This window comes from Sceloporus undulatus, chromosome 4, assembly GCF_019175285.1.
Source record: "Sceloporus undulatus isolate JIND9_A2432 ecotype Alabama chromosome 4, SceUnd_v1.1, whole genome shotgun sequence".
Lineage (NCBI taxonomy): Eukaryota > Metazoa > Chordata > Lepidosauria > Squamata > Phrynosomatidae > Sceloporus > Sceloporus undulatus.
The window spans coordinates 72961484-72978500 of NC_056525.1; the positions used below are offsets into that span (position 1 = coordinate 72961484).

The window sequence follows — 17017 nt, forward strand, 5'->3', positions numbered from 1 at the left end:
AAGACTTCTTCTTCCACCCCATGCCCTCTTTCACCCAGTCGCACCTGCAGCAGCGAATCCCCTTCGGAGCGCATGATGCAGAGCACAGCATAGATAGGGATGCAGATGACTGATGAGAGCGCCATGAAGAAACCGATAGTGATGGCCCAGGTGGGGTAGACATATGTATTGTAGGAGATGGGCCGGTACTGGATCACTGTGAACACGAGGATAAACTGGGAGAAGAGAGGAGGTGAAAGGCTGATTGAAACATAACCCACATAGTGTTCAGATGTTCCCAGCATCTTATGAGGCCAAATTCCCTTTGTAGGTGTGCTAGTTCTTACTCTTCATAGGGGACAGTAGGGTTTAGTCAAAACATATGGCTGCCTGAGGCAACATAATAAGTGACTCCACCCACCAATGTAAGTTACGGTGCCTAATACCCAAAACCTGCCAAGATATTTGGAGATACATGGGAAGAAAATCTTTCAAACAACTCTCCCAATCTCAATCAGTAACAACACAGTAACAAGATATAAGATAGCTGAACAAGTAGCTGCCCTTTCATTGATGGCCAGGAAAGCACCAATGGGTCAGCACTGGGTGACACATACACTGACATTTTCTTATAATTACCTTATACCAATTCCTGTCATAAGCTTTTCTGTATTGCTGGACATGGTTTAACCCATCCTGATGCATGCATGCAAGCCCTTTCACACTATGCAGTTGTAGTGCTATGATTCCACTTGAATTTCCACGGTTGAATCCTGTGGAATCCTGAGATTTGTAGTTTGGTGAGGCAGTAGAAATGAGAGTCAGTGTGGTGTAGTGGTTTGAGCATTGGACTACACGGGCATGGGTACTTAAGTTTAACTTTTGGCTCAGAATGTTGTTCACCCCAGTAGGATTAGCCCCTTTGATATTGTCTTATGGGTTTCTCTCCAGATGGAGTAAGACTCTGAATGAGAAACTAGTTAAATTGGGTTTTTCACACACCACCATTTTGTCAATGGGCTATGAGAAAGCAAAATGGGAAGTACATCAACGAACTATAGATAATGAGTTGCAACAACATGTAAAAGCAGCCACTGTATGCTCTGATTTCAGAGACAAAATGGCAATGCTTTTTTGTTAGCTAACCATCTGAGTCTTCTAATATTTCCAAAACATAGGATAGCATTTACTTTAGCAAAATTTAATGTTCTACCTTCAGCCTTATTGGAAGGGAGATACAATAATATTCCCATATGCCTCTGTGGAACTGGTACAGTGGAGACTATAGGTCATGTATTGTTGTATTGTCCTTTTTATTATGGCTATCGCCATATTTTTATTCATCCAATTCTTAGTCATTTTCCTGGAAGAACTGATGAATTTTATGTATCTTATTTGCTGGCAGACCAGTGCCCAGTAATACAGTGCACCCTTCTTTTATGTGGGGGATACGTTCCGGACCTCCCCGCATAAACAAAATTGCCCATATGCTTGAGCCCCATTACAAGTAATGGGGCTCGTGCTCACGGCAGCTTGGCAGTGTGTGCGCACCATGGGTACACACACCATTGTTTCTTCCGGTGCGTGGTGCCACTTCTTCCAGCGCTTTCAGCATATGCTGAAAGCAGCGTATAATGCACCTGTGTATGACGCGGGCTCACTGTAACAACAAGGGTGGCCAGTTTTGCGCAGCGGCAATGGTCTGTTGGCGTAAGATGGTTTCTTAAAAGTTCATAATATTTTTTACTCTGTTAAAATTTTATAATGAATTTATACATTTGTAATGATTTTATACTTTTAAATTTTATTTTTCTTTTTAATATAATTTTATAAGTGAAATTTTAACTATTTAACTTTTACAATTTGATGATTTATTGTGATGTTTGTTGATTGACTGATGTTTGTGATGTTTGATCAGTTGATCATAATAAATCTATATATACAATTCTGGAGATCAGGGTTTGATTCCCACTTAAGCATAAAAGCCCACTGGATGATTTTGGGCAAGTCACATGTTCTCAGGAAGGCAATGGCAAACCTCCTCTGAACAAATGTTACCAAGAGAACCCCATGATAGGTTTGGTTCACGTCAGGGTTGCCATAAGTCAAATATGACTTGGAGACACAAGATAACAAGAAAGCACTAGAGCTTTCTGGCTGCGAGTTCTAAATACCTCTCCCTAAACTGCAAAGCCCAGGGTTCCACAGGATGTTGTCACAGCCATTACAGTAGAATTATAGTGCTATACTTGCACACTGTGAATAGGTCCTGCATGCATGCATACACTCTGTCCTTCCTTCTCTTTCACCTCTTTGTACAGCTACTCTTCTCACTCCCTGTCCTACCTCATGCAGCAGTTCCATTCCCTTTTTCCTCCCTCTATTGTTCTTATCACACACTCACAAAGATGATAACAGGAGAGATGAACCTCCAACAGATTTGGAAGAAAAGGGGTGGCGGGAAGCCCAGCATCATCTCAATGTCCTTGAAGTAATTCCGGTGTCCTGCATGGAGCAAAAGCAAAGAGTCCTCAGCAGGCCAGAATGAAGCAGGGACATTGCAAAAGAGCACTGTTGGTTTTCATGGGGTCCACTGGCACAGGGTGTCTATCGGTTTTTAACATTGGGGGTCCCTCCCTGCAATTGATTCAATCTTTCTGTCTCCATTGTCAGTATTGTATCCTTCCCTCCTGCTCCTGTCCTTTGATGCACATGTTTTTCCTGCTCTCACCACTGCTGAGACAGAGGAAGAGAGTCTGAGTTTGTGCCAGCAGTCTCTGCAATGTCTCACTTCACTATAACTTCCCACAATCACACAATATCTGATGCAGCTCCAAGGCACTGCAGGAAATTAAAATGGCTACCTGCATTTTAAACTAAATGACATAGGCAGCACAAGGTGGCCTCAGTCCTAGAGGGTTCTGCCAGAGTGCTGCAGACTTGGCAGACACTGACCCAAATCCTGCTGGTTAGATCCATTGACTCAAATGCTGAATGGTGAGTCAATACATGGCTACATCTGTTGGTTCAATAAATCTACTTTAGTTAAGGCTAACAATAGGATTCTTTTTAGCATCCTACAGACTGTCCTGCCAGAGTAATGTTAGTCCTCCAAGAACTTGATGGAGCAGACAGGAAAAAGCATTGCCCATACCAGTGGCCCTCAATCTTTGGCCTGCCACATCTTCTGAACTTCAACTCCCAGAATCCCTTACCACTGGTCGTGTTAACTGCAGCTTCTGGGAATAGCAATCCAAAGCATCTGAATGACCAGAAGCTGAGAGCCATTTCTTGACTGGAGAAACTAAGCAGTGAGGACATCTAACCCAAGAAGGAGTGGAATGTACTGATTTCCAGCCTCTCCCTCTCTATGCCCCGATTCTTCCTCTTATTGCTCAGTCTGGCAGTGGTGCCCATAGACTCCTCAGATCTCTTTCCAGTGTGATGGTCCATTTCCCAAGAAATCTAAGCTTCCTGACTGTCAGTCACCTGGGAGATAAGGAGTCCTAGCAGTCTCAATCTGCAGGGAGGCCTTCTGTCTATTGGGTAGTGGCTCTGGCTAAATTCAAACTGAACACTCCAGTTTATTGTAGATGAGATTATTGATCTAGCTTCTGGAGGAAGAACGAATAGTCCACATCTTGCTTTGCCCCTGAATGAGCAGCAGTGGTGTCCCTGCACTGAGTGTCACCTGGCACAGGGGTGGGGCTTTTGGAGGGGTGAGATTTCTGGGGGACAACACGCACTCCTTCCCTCCCACCTTGTCACCCCATCCTTTTCTTGAAGGGGAAAAGGACGGGATGGCACAGGTGTGTGTGAGTGTGAGCACGGGGATGGCACAAGGGTGGGAGTACATGAGGACACAGTGTGTGGGGGGAGCATTCTGGGGTATCACCACATCCCCTAATGATGCCACTGATGAGTGGTACTTTGATTTCATTACTCCAAAAAGAGTTTCCATGTAATTGGCAGGGTACTTACCATAGACATACATGATGGAGACACACATTATGCATGAAATAACAACAAGTGAGAAGCTTGCAGCATAGTTGTCCATCAACAACAGCCAGTAGATACCAGCCTGAGGTGGGAAGAAAGGAAGGAAATCAGTCAGTAAATGACTTAGACAAGTCGTCATTTTTTAAGGGCTTATTTCTGTCTCCCTGTCCCAACCACAGTAATCCCTGTGTCTCTCCCTTTGCTTCATACCTGTGTGGTGAGTGGAACCCCAAGCAAAAAGCCCACCACAGCCACACCCAGAGTCACAAAGGTTTTCCGCCGGATGATCCAGTCATTCCCTACTTCATCCACAATGGCAGTAACAAGAGTCTCCAGGAGGCAAAACTAAGAAGAGAAATTATTGAGGAGAAACATGAGGTGATGATGTTCTGATGACCTCAACCTTCCCATCCTTTAGCAACAGGTCCTGCACACATTCTTTTCCATCTTTATCAACTGAATTCAATTCAAGGTCAAGGACTGGGTCTTCAGGCAAATATACTTTTGATCTCTGGAAAAAACCTAGGAGCTATCTTTTAAACTTGATTCACCTCCAGTGTCACTGCTTCACTGTGACTCAGCTTGTGCTAAAGCAGGTGCCCTCTAAATCGTGTTGGATGGCAAATTCCATCAACCCCAGCTACACAGCTGGTGCTGAGGAATGATGGGATTTGCAGTCCAACAAAATCTGGTGGGCCATGCATTGTTCCCCACTGCCTTGGACCCTGGAATATCATTTATTTATTTGATTTATATGCCACCTTTCTCCCAGAAAGAGACCCAAGGCATCCACAGATAATTTTTTAAGACATTACAATAAAAAATTAAAAACTACTGTATTAACATCATCTTGCTAAAACTATATAAAATCACATAAGACATACAAAAGTTAGAGCCATAAAAAGAGCACACAACCTGTATAAAAGCCTCCCTGACAACGATTACTGTATACTGTATACAGTACTCATCTATAAGTCTAAAAATTGATGGCCAAAAATTGACCCCAAAATCCCATGTCGACTTATTTATGGATCACTGTGGAAATGTGATAGCAGCTCTTTCAGATTTCCCCATGTGATGTGGAGAAGGGTTTAGCAAGAAAGAGCCAAGCAGAAAGAGTCCTGGGTGACTGACTGATACTGCTGTTTGTTTAAGAATCCCCCTCCTGTCCCTGCGTCTGGCTGACAGGAAAGCTGAAACAATGAAGAAAAGGCTCAGTAAGAGTCTCTCTTGCCATATGTACACATAGTTACATTGAAGGAGCCTCCAAGTTTTACCCGAGACCTATGCATGGGTCATGGCAAAATCCATAATTTTGGCCCCAAAACCTGACCTCGAACCTATACATGAGGTCAACTAATAGTTCAGTATATACGGTATACAGTCATCCCTCCATATTTGCGACTTAGATATTTGCGGATTTGATTATTCACGGATTTCATTAATATGTTCTCTCTAGGACTGTCTAGGTCTTCCAGTGCAACTCTGTGGTCAACTTTAACTAAAAGTTGCACTGAAAGACCATTTGTAGCTACCCCAGTGCCATTCTATGGTCAGTGTATGTTGGACATAGACCACAGAGTTGCACTGGAGGACCTAGACAGTCCTAGAGAGGTGTCCTCTCAGGTAAAAATAGTGTTTTTGTTATTTGCGGCTTTTCCATATTCACGGGGGTCTTGTTCCCCTAACCCTAAAGTCTACTTGAATAAAATGTATTTGTCTGCCAGCAAAGGAAAATAGGGAAGGGACGAGCCTAGCCTCCTGTGGAAGAGAGTTCCAGAAAGTGGGAACAGCCTAAAATTGGAGTCATCATTCTCCATGATGAGTGATAGGAGTTGTCATTCTCCATGGGGTTTCTCCTGTGGTTCCCAAGTCCTGTTGAAGTCTCCACCACCTGGCACTGCTTGTTTTCTAACGTTTTTCATTCATTATTCCCACTAACTAAACAAAGATTTTGAAAGTTCCTGTATATCTTGGCCCTAAGTCTAAATTAAATTAAGACCACAATTTAGTTGTGGTGCTCCAATGTTAATGGACTGCAATTCCCACCAACCCCAGTCTACACAGTCATGGTGAGAGCTGATGAGAGTTGTAGGCCATCAACATCTACAGGCCATAAGCTGCTTATCCCTGTTCTGAATGCAGGCTATTTGCCATTAGTATACATACCCTTGGGATATGCTATTCTGCCTACGTGCACATTGGTAATCTGTGTGTCCACATTTGAAATGACTTGCTATATCCCACCCTATATCAGAGGGTCTCAGAGTGGCGTACAATAAAATCAATTTAAGAAAATAATTACAATAACAATATTTTTTAAAAATTATATAACTAGAATTACATTAAACCTCTTTATCAATTAAAATTATCCATTGTTTTAATGTAATTTGTTTTCATTGAAATTGTGGGCCATCTTGGGTCCCATAATGCAAGATAGGCAGGATATAAATAAAATAAATGAAATAATGCTGACCATAGCACATTTGCAAATTAGGTAAAGTCATTGAGGCCCTGAAAACTTTAATAAAAAGCCACTGGAAGGCACTGGAAGGACACCAGTTTTGGCATCAATCAATTCTCTTTAGGCACGTAGTCTTGCATGGCAAGGACTTGCATTACAAGGGCCTTTGTGTTCTTTCCAGCTCTATGGTTGTGTTTATACTGCAGAAATAAAACAGTTTGACACACTGTAACTGACATGACTTTGTGCTATGGAATTGTGGGAATTATTGTTTTGTGAGCTATTTAGTTTTCCCTGTCAGAGAGCTTTGGTGTTCCACCAGAGCCATGGAAGTTAAAGTGGTGTCAAACTGCTTTTTTTCTGTAGTGTAGCAGCAGCCTAAGATCATTCTGTTCCTAGTGCATACTCATTCCTCAACCAATAACTGTCGACATCCATCTCTACATTGATAATTTCTGTAACTAGCCACATTGTAGTTTTTTATGGCTGCTAATACATCCAACAGCCACTATTTCAAATGATTTAATTCCTTACAGAAACCTTGTGCAGGGTCCCATGTGCCAATTTCTGTGATTACCTGTGTGCCCAGCCCCAGCAGGATGAGCATGAAAAAGAAGAGAACCGACCAAAGAGGGGAGATGGGAAGTAGGGTCAATGCTTCAGGGTAAGCCACAAAGGCCAAGCCAGGACCATGGTCAGCCACCTTGGAAACGTCCACACCTAGGTGGTTGGCCATAAAGCCAAGGATGGAGAAGATGACAAAGCCTGCGTAGACACTTGTGGCGCAGTTGGTGATGCTGATGATAATGCTGTCCCTGTGGGAAGTGGAAGGAAGCTTTATGAGATACCAGGGAAAAGGTGAGAAAGGTCACATAAGGGAGGTTGTGGAACTGAACTGTATTGTATCAGCCATCAATATCAATGAAGGAATGAGGAAAAGGGTCAGAAAAGAATCACAGTTTAACTAATGCAGCTTGCTCTTTTTAGTGTTGAGTCTGCTTAGGGTGGTAGCAGAACCCCAGGTACTGAGCTTCCTCTTAATGGAATACAAAAGAAAAAAAGAAGGCATTATCATTTTAATTTTTAAAAGAATAGGGCAACCCCACCTTTTATTTATCTGTAACTGAGAGCACATAAGTGTGATTGAAGGCTGTATGTAAGGGGTGGGAACTGTGTGGTCTTCAGGGTGTGGCCCTTGGTGCCTCCACTGACCTTCCAAACTATTAGCACCGCCCAATTATTTTTAACTGGAAAATGTTTTTAAATGTTCAAATATGTTTTGCAGAACCCCCACCCTAAAACGGAAAAAACCTCCCCCAAATTGCCCACAAAAGTTAGTGTGAATGACGATGCAATGTAACTTCTGGTCATCAAAATGGCAGCTGCAACAGCATGGCTGCAGCCCTTTTGAGCTCTGGAGGTGATGAAAATCAAAGCACACCCAATTCTGTTATTTAATGTTAACTACACAACCAATAGGCCTAGTAAAGTCTCTGGTGACATCTTTCAGTTGTACTATAAGAAAAAACCAAGTTTTAGAGTATAGACTGAAAATATAGCAGTGTCTAAAACTTCAAAATCTAAGAGACAAGGATTTTAGTAGTCACTGCTCAATATTTTTTCATTTGGCTGTGGTTCCAAATCCTTCCCTTACAGCCACTTGCTAGAAGAACTAGGCCATCTAACAAATTCTTTCTTTTCCTTGCTTTTTCTGTAATGCCTCTTACCTGTAGCAGTTGTTGTGGAACTTGTTATATGATGCCATGGTGATAAGCCCGCCCCAGGCACAGCCCAGCGAATAGAAGATCTGAGAGGCTGCATCTCCCCATACCTACCAAAAGCAAAAAAAAAAAAATGTTATTGAAGGAAGGGATTTTGCAGCACAGCAGTTCCTAGCCCAGCTTACATCATCCCCAAACTCCTTAAAGGGGAGAGATGGTGAAGAGGTGGCTGTGAAATCTCAGGGACTGGGAGCCAGGGGCAACAGGTCAGGTTTACCAAGGGATTCCATACAAGTACCTTTGCATTGAGGATTTTGTCCCACTGTGGTGTCAGATAGTACATGATCCCAGTGACGGCTCCTTCAAGAGTTATCCCCCGCACGAATAAGATTGTCAGCACCACGTACGGGAAGGTGGCCGTGAAATATACAACCTAGATGGGCAGATAGAAAAGATGAGTACACAGAAGGAAGAAATGACCTCCAGACACTTGGTATCATCACTCTGTCAGCTAGGACCATAGTTCCTCTCCCTAAGGAAGGCTCTTCACTCCTGTTGTCATTGTTGTTTATCCTTTAGTTAGTGCCACAAGTTTGTTAGACATTGTAATTTTTTGAGTATATCATGTAGCTATGTGCCTCTCACCCCACTTATCACTTATCATAATGGTCAGTTTCTAAGTAGCATGCAGTTGACTGAGCCCTCCTCTTTACAGAACTGAGAAAGGTATTTCTGACATAAATATCCTGCTAGGCTCAGCACTGGAGATGACCCAGGCCTGAAGAAGGGGTTCTTTCATGTGACGACCAAGAAGTTCAGGTGCTTTGAATGGATATAATAGCTGGAAGTCTGGCACAGCAAAGCACAATAGTTCCATATCCAGAACTACTGTATATATTCATGTATAAGTCTAAAGATTTTAGTCAAAAATGACCCCAAAAACCTGAGTCGACTTATCCACAGATCAATGTAAGTACTGTTCTTTAACTCTTATTTTAAAAAAGGGAACCATCCCTTGGTGAAAGAGTGTAATCTGTCCTAGAAGCACCAACCCCAGTCTATTCTCTCATCCATCCAGTTTTTACTGTGAGCACAAGCAATTATGTCTGTTGGAATTTTGTAAGTTCTTTGGCATCTTTTTTCTTTTCTTTGTCCTTTACATCCTTTGTTATAAGGCCCTAAGTTTTACCCTCGACTTATCCATGGATCATATCAAAATCCATCATTTTGGCCCCCAAACCTTCCCTCGACTTATACATGAGGTTGACTTATAGTCGAGTATATATGGTATGCTCAGTGGCTCACTAGAGTTGATGTCACTCAGTGCAGTAACTCATGGTGTCCCCATTGACCTTTTCCCATATCACACCATACAGAACTTGGTAGTGTTTTTTGTAGTTATAGTACTTATAAATCATAATTTCCATATATCACTGAATGTAATGGAATGGTTATGCCTTTAATTAATTAAATGTATACCTTTAAATTACAATATCATACATACAACCTAAATGTAAATCACATTACGTGGTTAAAATGAAAATTTGATAAGATTTGCTGTTTTAAAGAATATTCTAAACAATTAAAATTACAAAAATTAAAAATAATTCAATTTTAAAATAACCTGGAACTCTCTTTTTTTCTTCTGCTGAGCCTTGCCCCACTTATACCACCTCTTCAGCATTTTAAAGGGATGCAGGTAAAGGTCACAGCCCATTTCTACCAAAAGGCAGATATTTGGGAAGCAGTGGTATCATCCCTGCTTAGGGTGTCACCCCAGTACAGCCCATACCCCTACACCCCCTAATGACACCCCTGCTATGCTACAGCTGGCCAGTACTGTAGAGCCTCTGCAACCCTCTCCTCAATGGCTATTCCCTGATTGGCACAGAACACAGCAGGAGAATGGAAAGGCAGCTGGCTGTGACCCCATAGCCAAATGTGTAATGATTACATCATCTGCTGTGGTACTCCAGAGGTCTCAATGGATGATGTAGTCGTTTTGCCTATGCCTAGCCAGATGCTTCTCCAATCCCCCCTCCATTCTCTGCCAGTCACAGTATGGTGGGTAAACAATAAATCTAGGGGTCGGGTGGTTGTTGAGGGAGGAAAGCAACAACAACCTCTGCAATGATAAAAAAAGAACATATGCATGTGTAAGATGGACTTATGCTTGCTTATGTCACTAACACAAGCCAGTCAATGTTTGCAGCACATCTGATATTTGATACAGGTCAAGCTGTTACAATGTCCTAAAATAAGAACAGATTGTTCATCCCAGGATTCATATTAGGCTACTATGGAAAGGGCAATCTTTCTTCAGTCATGTAGGGTTGGGAAAAGTTTTTATTTTTTAATGACAGCTCTCAGGATCCTTTGGTCACTGGTCACACTGGTCAGGGAATTCATGGAATTTTAATCCCAAAAAGTAACATTTCCAACCTCTGGGACAAATGTAAGGAAGGGCCTATAAAATAAACCTAAGCTTTTTATGACTCCCAATTCTTATTTCCAAGACTCAAAGGTCTCAGGACACAACAGTGGACATGGACAGACTGTGGGGAAGGAATATGACTTACTTTCCCTGAGGACTTGACACCTTTGAAGAGGCAAAGGAAGACGACAACCCAAGAGACACCCAAGCAACCTAGCAGAGGAAGTCGTACCTCGCCTAGATTCCCAATGTCATCAGACAGCTTCAACACATATCGCCTGAGATGGAAGACAAGACAGTGATTCAAAGCTGCTTTACAGTAATCTCTAGAGAATATGCATCACAAAAACATGCATCTACTCATCCAAACTAGCCCACACCCCAAAATCATGCCCCAGAAAACATGACCTCTGACAAAACCCAGATGTCAGCCTGTTGTTTTATATGTTGAAGAAATGACCTTGTGTTCTCTCTATATATGAGTAATTAAGTAAGCAAACAATCAAGTAGGTAAGAAGGTACACTTAATTTAGTACCAACTATTTTCAAGGGCTTATTTCTAGACAGCTGCAGTTTCAAGATTTATGGCAAAAACCAAAAACCAAAACTGCCCCATGATCACCACTACCACCATCACCACTATCATCTTTATTTATATTCTGCTCCCCAAACCAAGATTCAAGGCAGTTGAAAACACATAATCTCATTATTTTGCCCATAATCTTCATCTGAGAGTCCAGCAATGAAAAGCCAGCCTACTTGCTTACAGTCCCTGCAGAGTCCTATGATACTGCCACCTTGAATGTGCCCTAAGAAGTTCAGAACAGCCACTAAGATGATAAATCAGCATGGAATGCTAGGGCTAGAAGAATGTCCTGCCTGAAAATCTGGGAAGTTCCTGCCCGTCAAAACTGACAACACCAGGCTAGATGGACCAACAGCCTCACTCAGGATAAGGCAGCCTCCTATCCCTAGACCAGGGGTGGGAATCATGCAGCCTCCCAGATGTTGTTGGATTGGAAATCCCAACAGGTCTAGCTATGGCAGCCAATGGTGAAGAATGCTGACTCGAATAGATTTGGAGAGTTGCATGATTCCCAGACATTCTACTCATTTATAACTTATCAGGGACCATCCCACATTCATGCTGATGACTCCTGGCATTTTCAGGCCAGCTACATCCAAAGCTGCTACTGCTGTTGCTGATCCCCATTTAGGGCACTGTGAAACATGCGTCCAATATGCAACATGCTTCTGGAGCTCCATCCACATCAGAATGTGATGATCTCAGGCACTGAGGATTGGGATTGATACCCCTAATAATTTAGATCAGGGTCATATTTTCCACCTGCCATATCTGAGCTCAGATGCCACCTCCTGGGTGGTCAGCTCACTCTGTGAGGCAAGTAGGCCTTCCCTTTCAACAGACAACTAGTTCCCTTTTCATCCCATACCCATTTGAACCCCTCCATCATCACCTCCAGTATTCCTCACTGGGGCTAGTGCGCTTGAGTGTCTGGTTGAATATCTGTGTGAAGTTGACTGATGACTCAGCTGAGCCATTGGTAACGTCCAACACACCGGTGCAATCAGGGGTGTTCCAGGGATTATTGCAGTACGTCCAGGGTAGCACCCGTGTCATCGAGGAGAAGAAATAATAGAAAGCGATGCAGATTACAACATTGTAGTAGATTCCAATGTAGGTGGACACCACCATCATGCCATACCCAACACCTGGAGGGAAAGTAAAGTATGGAAATGAACTGGAAAAAAGAGAAGTCTAAAATGCTTGGACATGGGAGTTTGCAGCCAAATATGAATGTATGAAGTATGCAAGTATAGGACTGTGTAAACCTGAGACTATAGTTGTAAAGCATGGGAGCCCAAATTATAACATAAATACTATAAGAAGGACAGGTTGCTTTAGTCTATGGCATATCTTGACAAGAACAAGAATGCCTAGTTATGGTATATAGTCATATCAGCATTTTTATTGATCCCTGTCATATATTACATTGCTCTGTGGTTCATTAAAACAGAAGCTGAATCAACTATGGAGGGGCAACAGGGCTACATATGTACTGTACTGAATCTGTACTGAATTTACTAGACCACCTGTGTCTCATATGTACACAACTAGAGAGAGCAAGCTTGACAAAAAGGCTATGATGCATTATACTAGATGTTCTGCATTTCATCTTTGAATGCATCCTGTCTGCCCAGAGGACTGGTAGATCTTCTTGTTCAAAATATTAATCATCTGTTTGTTTGTTTTTAAAACTGGCTTTGCTCCAAACTACTTTGGTCAGCTGAATTGCAAATGCAGATTAAATCACAAATCAGGCCCTTTCACCATTACCATCATGCCTTGCAGTGAGTACGGCTATATTTAAAGACAAAACGCATAATTAAAGCCTCTGCTTGGAAATCTAGGCTCGTCAAAGGACATTTTGTAGCCTACTGCAAAGAATAACATTGCACCTGCCTTTTCAATATACAGGGCTGGCAGCTGAGTGTTACTTCAACAGGTATTTCAAGGTGGTTGTTATTGGTGTGGACTATAATTTCTAGAATCATGGGGCAAGCATGACCATTGGGCATGTTGGCTGGGACTCTGGGAGTTGAAGTTTAAAAAAGGAATGTTCCCAGGCTCTGGCCAAGGCAATAACCTCCACTGCACCTAAGGAAAATACGTTAGTGTAGGCCATGTAGCACACACTGAACTCTGTTGGTTACTTCCAACTAGAGTATACCAATTCAATCAATTGTTGAATACTCAACATGCAAATATATCTCATTTATTCAATGGTGCTCCTCTAGTGAGGACTAAAAATAGGATTCAGGTCACTGTTCCTATCCAGACTCTCCACTCTGATAGCCCCTCCATTGAGACAGCTGCTCACTTCTTTGCCTAACGATAAGACTGGAACTTTTGCAATTCATGTGGGGAACAGAAAAGTCAGATGATGAATGTAATTCTGGTAATGAAAAGAGGGTGTTCACAGTTGATAGCTACTTCTCACCTTTGAACATAGGGCTAACTCTCCAGACACCGAGGCATCCTTGGCTAGCAAACTGTCCAAATGAAAGTTCCATGAAGAAAAGGGGGATCCCACAGAACACCAGCATGATGAAATAGGGGAACAGGAAAGCACCTGGAAACAGGAGAATATGTGATGACCTTTGGAAAGGGCAGAATCTCTAGCATCTCTAGTTACAAAGGCTCATGGTAGGAGTGGTTTGCACCTTGGACTATGACTCTGGAAACCAGGGTTCAGATCCTGGCTTGGGCATGTAAATCCAATGGGGTCACCTTGGGCAAGTCACACTTTCTCAGCCTCAGAGGATGGGAATGGCAAATCCCCTCTGAAGAAACTTGCCAAGAAAACCCAATGATACGTTCACCTTAGGCCAGGTCTCCATAAATTGGAAATGACTTGAAAGCACACAACAACAACAAGAAAAACCCTGACAGTCAAATGACGTTGAGCTAGATGGATTGCTATAGTATAAGGCAGAGTTCTTTGCTCTTCATGAACAGAGATAGAGCTCTGAGATAATTATGAAAAGGAGGGCTACGTGCCCCGGGTTTCATATTCTGCATAGGGAGTCAGGTTCTGCTACTTGCGAAGGGAATCCCAAACTATTCCTACAGGGGGCGAGCTATGCCCACTGGATGCCAATGCATGCAACTTCAAAACTAGCATAGGAATCTTCCTTGTGAGGATGACACAAGACACAAAGCAGAAACCCATGATTCTCTCAATGAGGCAGTAGCATCAAACTGTGCCTAAATTCAGCACTCTGCTGGGGGACTTACTGAGTGTCTCTCCCACTACAAGACCTTGGAAAAGTTGTTTTTTTCCCTAGTCACTATGGGGATTCTGGGAATTCTAGCCAAAAAAGTAACTTTTCCACTGCTTTCAATATTGCACACCTAAGCATGAGAGTATGGCAAGGCAAATAGTTACAAAAAGATCACAGTAGGGCCTTTTTAAAGATTGCCATACCCAATGCAAACCTTTCCACATGCCTACCCCACCGTTATCAATCAATCAATCATCAATACTGACCTCCTCCATTGCGGTAGCAGAGGTAAGGGAAACGCCACACGTTCCCAAGTCCGACAGCGTAGCCGACGCTTGTGAGAATAAACTCAATCTGGTTGCCCCAGTTGCCACGTTTGAGGTTCTCGTCTCGCTTCCCTGTCTCACCAGGCACGGCACCATTCTGCCAAAAAAGGGAGAATCAGTTATTGTGGATGGGTTTGGGCCAGGGCCAGGATGTGTTTGTTTTTTCTTGTTCTCCTTTATTGTTGGTCCTAGAAGAGTTTCCTAATGCTGAACTAATAACCCAAGGGAAAAAAGGGGGGGGGGGGATTAAAAAGGCAACAACTAGATGCCAAAACATGTTATCATGAACATATGGGCCAGGGCAACCTGGGGACACTTGCGTTCCTGCTGTTTTAACTCTCTCTCCAGTCCCCAGCTGGAAGGAAAGGCTGTGGGGATGGAGAGTTTGATTATGCTACCGGGGTGGCTACCCCCTGCCTGCCCAGATGAATAGCCCTGGGTCAGGCTGCAGGGAAGCTGGCAGCTGCAACACATACAAAGCAGGCATAAGTGGAGTCAGCACAAAGGCGCCTCTGTCCCTGTTCCCCTGGCCTGCCTGCTGATGGAGCACAAGAGACAGCAAGCAAAGCAGGCAGGCAAGTCAGTGGATACCTCTGTTGCATACAGTGCAGCAGCTGAGCCATCCAAACACCAGGAAAGCCCCACTAGATCAGACCAAGCCCCAGGCAAATTCAGTTCACTGTTGGCTTTTTAAAAAAATTAATCATTACACCAAATAAATTATTCACATAATAAGGAGATAAAAAGAAAGATAACAAACAGTTCACTGTTTCCAGTAGTGGGCAGCCTGATAAAGGAAAGCCCACAGATAAGGAGTGGAAAAACAATCAAAATCCAAGAAACTAGTCCCAGTTCTTGGGAGAAAATTGAAAGTGGTATCTACTGTATACAATTTAAGGCAACCTTCACCAAGTTAGCGCTCTACAAATGTGTTGGACTACTGCTTCTATCAGCACATGTGTGTGAACACACACACACACAGAGAGAGAGAGAGAGAGAGAGAGTCTTAATATATTTAACCAGCACTTGCAGAAGTTATTTTTTTTTAAATTACATGACCACTGTGGGATTCTGGCAGTTGTAGTCAAAAAGTAACTTTTGAATCCTTCATGTTGAACACTCTTGTATTTGTGTTTGCTGTGGAAATGTGGAATGATTTCCCTCTCCCTTTCACCACACTTTTATGCGTTAAATAGAGAACACAAGTCTGCTGTTGTTATGTGCCCTCAAGTTGACTCTGACTTACAATGACTCTAAGCTAAGGCATACCTACCAATGTTCTGCCACTACGTCCTTCTTAGCTTGGGAGAGTGTCACTCAGGGGGTTTCTGGGGCCAGCACTCCTGGAGCTCTAGTCCAGCACTCAAACCACTACACTACATGGTCTCTCTAATCTGTGAATTTGGTTAGTGATTCTTACTTGGAGTCCCCTCTGATCAGCTTAATAACAAATATTTATATAGCCCTTGAAATTCAAAGTGCTTCCTGTTTGCAAGATTGTATTGTAATCTTTATCATTTTTTAAAAAATGGAAGCTGAATAATAATAATAATAATAATAATAATAATAATAAATTTTATTTATATTTCCCGCTTCTCCCAGAGATCGAGAAATGTTATGACAAGCATGAACATTTGTCAGCGCAGTTTTGTCTATAACGGGGATAAATCTACTCCCCAACTTCAGCCACCAGCAGTTGTGGAATAATACGAGCTGCAGTTCTGAAGAGCCTTGGGTTTCCTATCAGTGATTTATACCTGCTGACAGAAGCATCTATATGGAATTCAGACAAGTTTTCCCTAGCCTACAACCAAATAGCTGGGGGACTGAATTTAGGACTTCTCACATGCAAAGCATGTATTGTGTCAGTGCTCTATGATTCCCTAAGGGAGATGAGAATTATTGCCCCATCCCTACTCCCAACTGCAGATAAAGGCTGTATGCTAAGGCTGAGAAACAGTGACTTGCTTAAGGCAGTCCAATGAATTTCTGGCAAAATATAATCTGTGGCTGTGCCTTCCTACTTTATAACTGTCACTTAGCCATAGTAGTAGTAGTAGTAGTAATAATAATAATAATAATAATAATAATGTTTTATTTATAAACTGCTTTTCCGCAGTGATCAAAGCGGTGTACAGATAGAAATTGCAATAACAAAATACAAAATACAGACTAAAAATTGCAATACATAAATAAAACTTCAATAAAAACATTAAAATTATACAAATTAAAACCATTACATCAAATCCAAGCTAGCTGAGTGCAGTCGATAATACAATACATATAG

At 42.4% G+C, this 17017-nt stretch overlaps 1 protein-coding gene across 3 annotated transcripts in view; it reads right to left on the reverse strand.

Moving 5' to 3' along the window:
• SLC6A9 (solute carrier family 6 member 9) overlaps nt 1–17017 on the reverse strand; it is an 88803-nt gene that overhangs the window by 5883 nt on the left and 65903 nt on the right. For all 3 annotated transcript variants that reach the window (XM_042464609.1, XM_042464610.1, XM_042464608.1), the window contains 11 exons: nt 14671–14827; nt 13621–13752; nt 12076–12331; nt 10743–10875; nt 8462–8596; nt 8170–8273; nt 7020–7257; nt 4189–4323; nt 3961–4060; nt 2384–2484; nt 45–215 (listed from right to left, as the gene is read on the reverse strand). In XM_042464609.1, coding sequence (XP_042320543.1) covers nt 45–215; nt 2384–2484; nt 3961–4060; nt 4189–4323; nt 7020–7257; nt 8170–8273; nt 8462–8596; nt 10743–10875; nt 12076–12331; nt 13621–13752; nt 14671–14827 — 1662 coding nt within the window. The remainder of the gene's footprint in view (nt 1–44; nt 216–2383; nt 2485–3960; nt 4061–4188; nt 4324–7019; nt 7258–8169; nt 8274–8461; nt 8597–10742; nt 10876–12075; nt 12332–13620; nt 13753–14670; nt 14828–17017) is intronic.